Source organism: Pterocles gutturalis, unplaced genomic scaffold (genome assembly GCF_000699245.1).
Source record: "Pterocles gutturalis isolate BGI_N339 unplaced genomic scaffold, ASM69924v1 scaffold31642, whole genome shotgun sequence".
Classification (NCBI taxonomy): Eukaryota; Metazoa; Chordata; class Aves; order Pterocliformes; family Pteroclidae; genus Pterocles; species Pterocles gutturalis.
In genome coordinates, this window is record NW_010111211.1 from 12,606 (window position 1) to 23,752 (window position 11,147).

An 11,147-nucleotide genomic window follows, 5' to 3' on the forward strand; every position below is an offset into this window, starting at 1 on the left:
CCAAGGTTATTGGGGCCTGCAGTTTTCTCAGCCCGAGGATGAAAAAGCCAGTGGGGGTCGCTGTCCTCAGCTAGCTCTTGAGTCAGCTACGCAACTGGTGGGTGAAGAGGAAGCCAAACCTGTCCTCGTAGTGCTCACGGAATAGCAACAGATCATCAAAGGCGGCTGCCCTGGTTTCAGCTGGGATAGAGTTAATTTCCTTCTCAGTAGACAGAATAGCACTGTGTTTTGGATTCAGTATGGGATTTGGTATCACGCATTGCTATATCATTATTATTATTGTCATAATCATTATTATTATTTTTTTAAATTTTATTCTGTTTCAGTCACTAAACTGTTCTTGTCTCAACCCACAAGCCTCTTTACCTTTACCCCTCCAATTCTCCCCCCATCTTGCAGGATGGGGGAAGGTGAGCGAGCAGCTGTGTGGTGTTTCCTCACTCACCAGGTTAAAACCACCACAGTCCTTTCTGGTGCCCAAGAAGGCGGTTTAACTCTATTCAGCAACTAAGCACCACAAAGCCTCTCGGTCACTGCCCCCGAGCGGGACGGGGGAGAGAATCGGGGCAGCAACTGGAAGAGTAAAAGTGAGAAAATTTGTGAGACTGGCCAACAAACAATTTAAAAGACCAACAAAAACCAATAAAACCCAATTAAAAAGCCAATAAAACCCAATAAAAATCCAGGAAAAAAACAATTTAAAAAACAAAAAATGCTCTCCTCTCTTATTTGGCACTTTTGAGACTGCATGCGGACTCCTGTGTCTCATTCTCTTCTCCTCAGGACAGAACAGACAGAAAAGGTCAGTGCCTTTGAGATGGTGAGGGGCCACAGCACATGGCACACAAGGGCAGGCTGAAGAAACTGCCGCTGTGCAGCTGCGAGAAGAGAAGACTCAGTGCTGGGTCTCTGGTAGCTCATGAGCTCCTCTGGCTTTAAGGTCTTTAACCCCATAGCCAGTACACAGTGGGCCACAGTGTCAACGATTCTTTTACACCTTGGTTTCCAATTAACAGCAATATTTGGTTTGCTCCCATGTGGAGCCATGGAGTGGACTGGCACGTGTCCAGCACAGGTTACTGGAGACCAGGGCTTACAGCAAACCAGGGAACACACGACACTGACAGTCTTGCTGCACTTCAAGGTCTTCATATCAAATTTTCTCTGTATTTGGTTTGGGTTGGGTTAGGGGGCATTATTTCAGGGTTTTTCTCCTTTTTATCCTCTGCATCATCTCTCTCTCAGAGAAAAAAAATACAAACTATTCCATCGCTTACTCACGTCTTTTCATGTCCTTCCAGTTCCCTCTTTTTAAACACTTGCCTAGATTTATTGTGATCCAAGACAGAATATGAAACCCCATTCAGCACCGTGGCAGCATGGGCTAGAATGAAATAGCACTCATTCATTCACAGATGTGCTGCAGCTAAATTACTAACAGACCGAGAAGCAGCAAGGTGGAAAAAGGCAGCTCTGAAGAGACACAGGCAGAAGGGCTGCCACACTTGGGCAGCTTTTTCCATCCAGCCACTTTTCAGAGCAGAGTAGCCCCAAGTGACAACTGCCCTTCTTCAACAGTTTCAGCAGAAAAAGGGGATCCATTTGCTCACCACTACAATGCAATTCACATTACTCAACACTGTATTATTCTTACAGACCACAGCCTGCTGTGCTTTTTCATTAACTAATGGTCATAAAAGCATCACTGACCAATTCAGGATCTCACGGGAGGCTTTGAGTATGCATCTGTATTAGCTGCAAATCTGACCTAACTGCTCTTACTTTAGGCACAATCACGAGCAACAGAGACAACTTCAATCAGAATCAGGCAGTCTGGATCAGGTCTTCAGACACACAGGACCTGACTCCTTCCAAATCTGTCCTTAGTAAACATTGCAATTCACAGGTACAGTCTACAGTCAACACTGGAGACTCGGGACATGTTTATAGGAGGCACTGGAGCATGTCAGTTCTCAGGGAGGAGCATCCAGGTCTGGCATCAGAGCTGAAAGGAACATTATTGTAGCAATCAAGGACTGCAGAAAGGCAGACCATATGCACAAAAGGTTGTTCCCAAGTGTAAGCAGCTCTACAGTTGTTGAAACTGGCCTGAAAGACACAGCAGGAGCTGTGCTACGCCTTCTGAGCTTGCACCTCTCTGTCCTGTGCTCCATCACACCCTACACGCCATCATTTTGTTCCCTATTCTGTCCACAGCAGCAACCAGGAGTACAAAGAGGAAGAGAATGACATACATATGTATCCCACGTTGAGCACTTCCTATGATTAATTCTCCCCTCTGAGGGGGCCAGCAACTTTCTGACCTGCCAGCTGAATCCAAACTGCTGGAATCTGTCTGCCTTCAATTTCGCTAGTAGTCCATCTTCAAACAGATTTCTGTTGTTTGTCTTTTGTCTTGACAACCACTGTGGGAACATACTGTGTGCTAAGTATCTTTGTTTAAGCCTTCTCTCCATTCCTGTCACTATTGTCAGACTTTTGCTGTCTGTAGGTCTCTATGCAAGCTGGTTTTGCTGGAGAGGCAAGATGGAAATTGGCATCTCCAAACCATGGCTCTTGCCATTCTCAGAGAAGTGGAAAGAATTTGTGCTTTGAAGGTACTGCCTTGCTCCCTTAAGTAAGAAAAAAGCTTAGACAATTTGCTGCTTCGCATTAGGTGAAACGAATTCCAAAAAAAAGCATGTTTTCAGAATCACCTCAACCAGATCTGTGGTAGAGTGAAAAATTGAGCTTGGGTTTCTCATTCATCCTCTTTTAGATCACTGCCAAAAGAGTTATCCATATCTTCACCTACCTTCTATTTCTAAATAATCCTAAATCTCTACTTTCATTAGTACAGCCATATCAAATGAAGTTTGTCTACAGTGCAAATGGGTTCTACTGTGGATAATCATAACTTCCTTAATGAGCCAAAACTGTTGTAATCTCATAATGTATTGAGGATGCCAGCTTCTGTACTTACCACTATGCCTGTCTTGAAAAGGAGGTAATGGACCGTTTGTGTCACATCTGCGGCATGCATTAGGTTGTGATAAGGATTTTTGTGTTTACTGTAGCCAACCTCCAGAGCTTCCACAAAGGACACCAGGGCAGAAATGGGGATCTGAGGAAAGCAGCACAGAATTAAAAACAAAGTAATCACCTTTAAATACTGTAAGGCCACAATAAAATCTCCCCAGAGCCTTCTCTTCTCCAGGCTGAACAACCCCAACTCTCTCAGCCTTTCCTCACAGGAGAGGTGTTCCATCCCTCTCATAATTTTTGTGACCCTCCTCTGGACTCGCTCCAACAGGTCCATGTCTTTCCTGTGCTGAGGACTCCAGAGCTGGACACAGTACTGCAGGTGGGGTCTCACCATGAGGTGAGTGGAGGGGGAGGACCACCTCCCTTGACCTGCTGGTCACACTTCTTTTGATGAATTTGAATTCAAGCTGTCCCTTTTTGCCTGCACCCTTGAGAGTCCTATGAATCTCAGGAGAATGATACCATCGTTCTCACGTGATCAAATGTAATATTTCCCATGGATTTCATGGGAAAGCCTGTTGGAACCCCACCTACTTCATGGTCCCCTATTGCAATGAAGTGCACTATTCAATTAACATTTAGTCTTGCCTACTGGGGGAAAAGTTCAGTGTCCACAAAGCCTTCAAATAGTGCTAGAATTGCATTTTGAATGGAACGAAGCAGGATGAGAGGGCAGCTGAACAAAATACGAGATGGTAGAAGAGACTCATCTTCTAACTACTGACCTTGAAACGGTTGATCAGATCATAGCGTGTGAGAAGTTCATAGAAAATGAATTTCAGTGCATGATCCCCACTGGCATCGTTTAGTGCAAATACATCAAAGGACCACTTGTCGACATTCTGCAGGAGTGAGTAGAAAAGACAGTTAATATGGTCATCCCTTTCACAATGATAGTTCAATTTCTATCATTTTACATCAACAAATGGAGAATTAGAGTGGCTATGTGTTTAGCTTTTTTTCTTAACCAATGCAGAGTCTAACTTACTGCTCAGTATTGTATGACTTGTGTTTAAGAAGCTCCCATTAAGAACATGTATGCTGTTTGTTTATTCTAAACATGGCAATTCTCCACACCAGAATTTAACCAGCAAAGGTGGAATCCAGAAAAATAAGAATCCTCGTTTGCTTTAGTACCTGAAACATTGAGCTGGCTCTACTGTGGCTGACTTTACCCTTCTCTGTCCCCCACTCACATGCTATGTCTATGAAAAAGAACACTGACTTTGAAGGAAACAGGACTAACGATATGTTTTCTAATGTTGTTAAAGCCTCTGGATTTTGCTGTCCCTATAGAGTTCTTATGACTTTGTATTGTGAGCAAAGCACTCTGATGCTTCACTCATACTTAAAACAGAATAAGCTGATATGGTGGCAGTAAAAAAAAAAAAATACAGGCACCTGTGGTCATATTTTTACCATTTACTGTTCAATCAACCGAAATAATAACTAGAAGAACCATCTTGCTAGACCCAAAGAGCACCTTAGCTCCTTCTGATTTTAATATTAATCCTGAATTGTGATTATTGCAGCTTAAATTGCCCAAAGATAACATGACCCTAATTTTCCCTATTTTTTTTAAAGATAAGTGAGTCCACTGGGGCTTTCAGAAAACTATACAGCAGGAAAAAAATCACAGTAATGTTACATTAAGTGCTAACTGATATAAAAAACAACTTTTATAACAGAAGAGTAAACATCTAATTCCAGTTGGGAAAGTTCCAGTCAGCTGTAAATGATATATTAATGATGCACTCAGGAGACTGAGGAGGAAACATTCACTTCCCAGATCATAAAGCTAAAGTATAGGGCATAAACCTTCTTGTAGAAGGTTGAGTTTAAATCTCAACTCTTAGGGAAGTCTGTGGGAGCTGACAGCACTCATTATCTAGCAAGATAAAGCTCCTTGATCTCAGAATTGGATGTTCCTGAAACCCTATGAACCTTTCTCTCCTCCTGAGGAAAGGTGCAGAAGGAGTTATAGCTGGAAGAATGATATACAGATCAGCCACACAGCTGCATCTGGCACAGAACCAGCTCTCAATCTCTCTTGCCTGCTGAGAACTTTGATGTACTTCCCACAGGGATTTATCCAAACGACTCTCCTGAAACCACATATTAAAGTTTGACATCTGTACGTTGAAGTTTCCTTCCACTTTCAAACCCCGTTGCAGGTTACCTCCCATTTCCTTGTGGCACTTTCACCAAGACAGACAATGGGGGCTGGCTAGACATAATGTTGAGCACTGCTAAGGATTTGAGTCTATCTAAAAATCAAGCTCTTAAAGCCCAATCCACCTTTGTTGCTTGTATTGTCACGGTCATGTTCCAGGACCTGACTTCAAGTCAAATAAATGCAAAGGACAGTGACATTTAACCGACTTGTGTTCGGTCACCCATACATTGCATAGCCACAGGCCTTCCTATGCTCTGAATGAGACCAACCTATTATGGTACCAGCAGTCTCCAGCATGGGCTGATCCCGAAAACCTTGCTACTGGCCCAGTGTTGATTACACAGAGCTGAGTACGCCTCTTGTGAAAGTACAGTCCACAGAGAGGCTAATTAGTGAGTGAATATCAAGGGCACTGAAGATTCAACTCTGCTTTCACCTATCCCAGTAAATCATTTGCTCGACAAGCAGTTGATATTACAGACTGTGGGGAGCCCACACATTGAAGGCAGGGTCAAGCTTCTCCAGAGATGATTTGTCACCCGAGTCACAGAAGAGCAATCATAAATCGCAGCTTTTCAACACTTCCAGTAGGCATTGGAGAGGAAAAACAACCAGGAGAGGAGAAAGTTCCATCAAGAAAACATCTTTTGAAGCTGCTGCACAAACTCAGAAAATGGGCAAGAAAAATAATGCCCAAAGCACCCACTCAGTTTTAAGTATTTTTATTTTGTCATAACTTGTCTCAGTCAATGAAGCAAATTAATTTAACACCTGCATGTATAAAATAATTTACTTTTGGGTCCTGTGGCACTGAAAATAATGTCTCAACTATGCTGAAATTTTTTTCACTGTAAAGCAATCTTACCTTGTAGAAATAAAAGGGTTTTGCTCCTTTACATATTTTTCCTGCAGTTAATGCTGTGCTCTTGCAGCAGATAAAATTTACCAAATTGGAGAACAGTACATCAGAATTGTTCTTTTGCAGGAAATAATAGTTAACCACACAGACAATAAGTTTCACTGTAGAGCTATTTAGATTTTACTAAGGGATAAATCCTCGTTGCTCTTGTCAAGTCAACAGAAGTTTTGCTACTGACAGTAATGACAATAGCATTTTACAGAATAACTAGGGGGGGAAAATCCTCTTAACAGAAGCATGAAGGTGTTTCAGATGTCTTAGAGTCTTGCAGCAACATCAGTTAGCTTTGAAAAGTAGTGGATTTTATGACCTTTAAAAAAATTTTAACACAGAAGTGACTCCTATATTGGGGAGAGATCTAAAGGGAGGCAGAACATCACAGATGATGCTTTCAAAAAAGGCTGAAAAATGCACTTCTAAAGCAGGTAACTACTTTAGCAGCTAGTTAACGTGAAGTTGTCTCTAGCACTACACTGCTGAGCAGATTACCACAATTTACTGAGTAAATTAACATACTTATTTATTCAACCATGTCTGTATGAACAGGATGTATGGCCACTATTCAAATGAGAGACAAGGCTGACTGTCCTTCTTGTGGCAACAGGTCTTACTTCATCACACCCATGTCACACAAAAAGACAACAGGCTGCTGCAGTAGAAAAATCAGTATCCAATATATAGATATACAGAGAGATGCTGTGCGATCAATTAAAAAAATTGCTTAACTTCTTATCCACTGAAAAAGTGAGAGAGATGATACACCTAGGACTTGCACTGCTTACCACTCCATCTGCATTTTTTTGCAGAAGCTGCAGTATTTAATTGTTTTATTAAAACGAACATCATTTTGCCAAGCTGATTCCACAGCTTTGAGTTGCGCAGTGCAGACATCCTGTTGGCCATGGCAGCAAAAATGAGAGCACATAGTTCAAAAATAAGCTAGTTTTGACTGCATATCATCTCAATCCTTGTCCTTATTAGCATAACTCTAGGGCAATGTTGATTACGGCAATCCAGAACAGATGTGCGTGATGGACACCTTTTTGCATGTTTAAATCATCATTTTACAGAACACACCAAGAAGTCAGGTACTTTTAAGTTTTTTTCCTTGGCTTTAATGAACTGAAGCAAACAACAAAATGTATCATTTTCCCTTAAGGAGACAGTATTAAGAAATTTAAGATGAAGTATTATTTCAAAGACAGAAGACTTGTTCAAAACAAGTAACTCCCATCTCCCACATCCACTACCAACCCCAAGGCCATCCAGGCAAAGACATGTTCTAAAAATAGTTTTGGAAAAAAAATACATCCTAGAGTACACAGTGGCTAAGTGGGTGTTATTTCACCCTGAGCAAAGTTAGTTAATGCCTTTGTTGTTATTGATGTGTCTTAACTTACTCTAGCATGATCAATTCTCTTTATGACCCTTATAAAAACATAAAAAGAGGAGAGGGATTCTGTAATGTTTAAGTCATCTGAGAGTAGCTGATGAGTCTTGGATTGTCTTGTTACCGCTGAGGAACTCAGGAGAAGAGGTACCGTTATAGATATGTTCTTTTATAAGCTGGGTCTGGGGTGTAGTTCTGAAAGAACAAAGACTTTAGATCCCATTTACAGGCGTGAAGCTAACACTTGTCCACCTGCAGCTGGGAAAAGGTGTGGATGGATGCTTTGTTTCTGTACATGAAAGGCATGTTTGATCATTCTTCTTGCATTCAATGGACCTTCTGCAATTCCTCCGCATCTTTTGATGAGTTGTACTACCCAAGACAGAAAGGATTCAGTACCCTAACTGTAGGTCTTTTCAGTGTGGAGCAGAGCAGAAGTATTGCTTCGTGAGCTTTACACTTAATGTCCCACTATATCATCTTTTTTCATCCTTGCATGGCATGGTTGAACCACATGCAACATGTCATCCGCAAAGCTGCTGTGTAGGCAGTTGGTTGCTAACTTGTGTTTGTAGTCTTGATAATTCCTTCCTTAAGTTGAGAACCTTGCACTTGTCCAACAGATTGAGCCTTATTTTTTTTCAGACTCATGACTAATCAGTTTTTCTCTGACACCTCAAAACTCATAAAAGCATCTTTATTCCTAAACTGATTGTCACCTTGAAGACCTGAAGCTGAGCAATGCAATAAATACCCTCCTCTCATAGCAATTGATCCTCTTCCTTCTCTACATCTCTCCATCTGTGTTTTCTTTCTTCCCTGTGAGAGGTTGTGATTGATTCCAGCATGTTACTAAGTCCTCAGCTTAATCATTGAGATCTAGAACAGAGCTGTAACCTTCACAACCTGAAAATGGCCACAGTCTTGAACTCTATTCTTTCCTTTATTGAAAGGATATTCCCTTAGGAAAGTAAATGATTAATGTATGCAAACTAAACTAAATGTCAGAGAGAAGAAAAGGGCAAGCACTAAGACTCCCTTACAAAGTCAAATATCACAATGTTATCTTGATGCTTTGCACAGAACTCCCCCCCCCAACACCTTTTTATTGGGATTACCTTTAGCACTCCAATTACAGCTGGTGGGTAGCTCAAACCGACCATATTTGAAGTCCGTCTGTACATTCTACCAAAGTAAAATAGATAACACAACACATAAAGAGAATTAAACAAAACAAACCAACCAACCAACCAAAAATCATAAAGCAGCAGATCATTACAGGAGACCTTATTTAGCCCAGTAAACCCTAACTGCAATTTGGTTTTTTCCTCCCTTCTTGTTCCTAACTTGCACAATATTATTTATACCATTCTTACTGTATAGCCTAACTTGAGACTATACACTTCCCAGTACCTCATAGCTTGGTTACCTGGCAGGATATCACAGAGAATCTGCCAACATCAGGTCTTCACCAGAGGGAAAGGCTACACCCAAATAAACAAAAAATTAACAGGCCTGGTGAATGATGAAACACTGTCATAGCCAAAATGCCCTTCCATAGGTCACCCTTCTTTGCACTTAAGCAATGTAGGGCTAAAAGGAGATGATGGAAAGCTCTTTTCTCCCATCTGAAATGATCCTGTGTGAAGTCCTCCTCCACTTGCTTTTCTATTTGTCATGTTCTGCACTCAGACCTGAAAAAAGTCATCCCCCTTTGGAAAACTGAATCCATTCCAAAAATTACACAATTTCTGCCCCCCTCCTCCCTCCAGTCAGGAGCCCTATAGCCTTCTCTTAAGTAACAATTCAGGCAGAGCCCCTCTCCCTTAGCTCAGGAGAACCACAACCCTCCTCTGGTGCCGTATCATAGCTGAACACCGGCTCCTTTGGGCCACGGTAATTCAGATCAGCTGGACAAAGTAATTAGGTGCTTCTTTACCTTTCCACAAATATCCCAGCTTGTACTGCATGGACAATACTCCTGAACCGGGGTTTTTCTTCCGTCCTTTTGAGCATCATCCCCATTTGCCGCGTGAAGGTAGAAGCCAACCAGTCCCGGACCTCCGAGGGCACAGAGTCGGACTGGATGTCACTGAGCTCATCTTCTGTGTCCAGTAAACGCCTAGAATGAGGAGGAAAAATATGGGTAAACAGACTCCCTTGGAGAGCATTACAACATTTTTAACAAAAAAGAAACTCACATAGATTCTAACTAAAGCAGTTGTTAGAATTCTTTGGTTGTCAGCCCTAAAGGAACACAATTGTACAAACCTTCAACAGATTGTTTATTCTCTTGTACAGTTAAATGTCAGATTGTGAAACTCACTAGTAGGCCAACAAACAAGAAGTATCAGCCTTCTGAAGCACAAATACATAACCATCCACAGACTTCTCCTCCTCAGCTCATCAATATTCCTGAACCTTCTGCCCTTCAGAACTCATTTATGGTCATGTCTAACTTCCCAGTTAGTACCATGCAGTTCTCTCCTTTCCCATTCTGGTCACCTGAGGTGACTCTACAAGTGCATTTAGCGCTGGGCAAATGGCATGTAACAAAGAGAGGAACTCCTCTGCAATGTCTTACCAGTCTACCTCTAGCATGACCTGGAGTACAAGGTTTTTTTAATTTCAAAGACTTGATACAAGTGAAAAGATTTAACACTGTTCAAAAGGAATAGAGGAGTAGAAATTTAGAAACTTTCAGAAAAAAAGTGGGACACAATTATTATGAAAACATTTCTCCAAGAGAATACGTATTAAATTTATGATTTCTTTTGATCTCCTCCTCTGCCCCAGGAAATTTAAAGAAGCTTTTAGAGTAAGGATCTGCTTTACACAGAACACATTTTAATGATTAAAAACATATTGTCTGTAAGTAATAAATCTTGGCTAAAACAACCTTCCCAACTGATGTGTAAATTAAAATTTTGTGTTGCTGGTACCAGATATAAGAAGAGCGCTGATGTCTGTGGTTAACTCACCTGGTTTCGTCAATGTACACTGACTCAAGAACAGTCGCAGCATATTCCAAATTCTTCTTTAGGTCTACAACTGAAGCTTCCCCTCTCTCTAACTGCTTTACCAAAGACCGTAATCTGGAGAAAAAGAAAACAGAAGTCTGATTAGTACAAAGAGAAATAAGTTTGAGAGCGAGTGTCAGTTCAAAACTGGATCCAGCATGAGACCTAGCATACACAATTGGCAGGTGAAAACTTTTGGAAGTCTACAAGGTTCTTTAAACCATATACAAGAAATCAACAAAAATCACTTTTCAAAGATCAGTCACAATGAATGACGCCAGGCAAACATCACACTATATTTAGGCTCAAATAAGTCAGCAAGTTATGCCTGTCCCCTACTCACACTGAAATAAGTTAAAATAGAAATCACTTGGAATTTAACACAGGAGCTAAGAGATGGCAATGTCATTCCAGCCATAAGAAAGGAAGTAACTTCTTGAGTAGTAACTGTTGACAAAAGTCAGACATTTATGATGAGTGGTGTACACATATGCAAAACTGAATTAAGAGTATATTTAGCAATACTCTACAAGGTTAGGAAATGCTATGATTTTCATTAGAACAAGAGGTCACCCTTAGACTATCCTGTCTACATTA

At 41.2% G+C, this 11,147-nt stretch overlaps 1 protein-coding gene across 1 annotated transcript in view; it reads right to left on the reverse strand.

Annotated features, from left to right (window-relative positions):
- LOC104461928 (calcium/calmodulin-dependent 3',5'-cyclic nucleotide phosphodiesterase 1C) overlaps nt 1-10,625 on the reverse strand; it is a gene marked incomplete at both ends in the record, with an annotated part of 17,885 nt that extends 7,260 nt beyond the window's left edge. The window contains 5 exons of the mRNA XM_010073676.1: nt 2,984-3,124; nt 3,771-3,887; nt 8,649-8,715; nt 9,470-9,652; nt 10,512-10,625. Coding sequence (XP_010071978.1) covers nt 2,984-3,124; nt 3,771-3,887; nt 8,649-8,715; nt 9,470-9,652; nt 10,512-10,625 — 622 coding nt within the window. The remainder of the gene's footprint in view (nt 1-2,983; nt 3,125-3,770; nt 3,888-8,648; nt 8,716-9,469; nt 9,653-10,511) is intronic.
- Between the last annotated feature and the right edge of the window lie 522 nt (nt 10,626-11,147).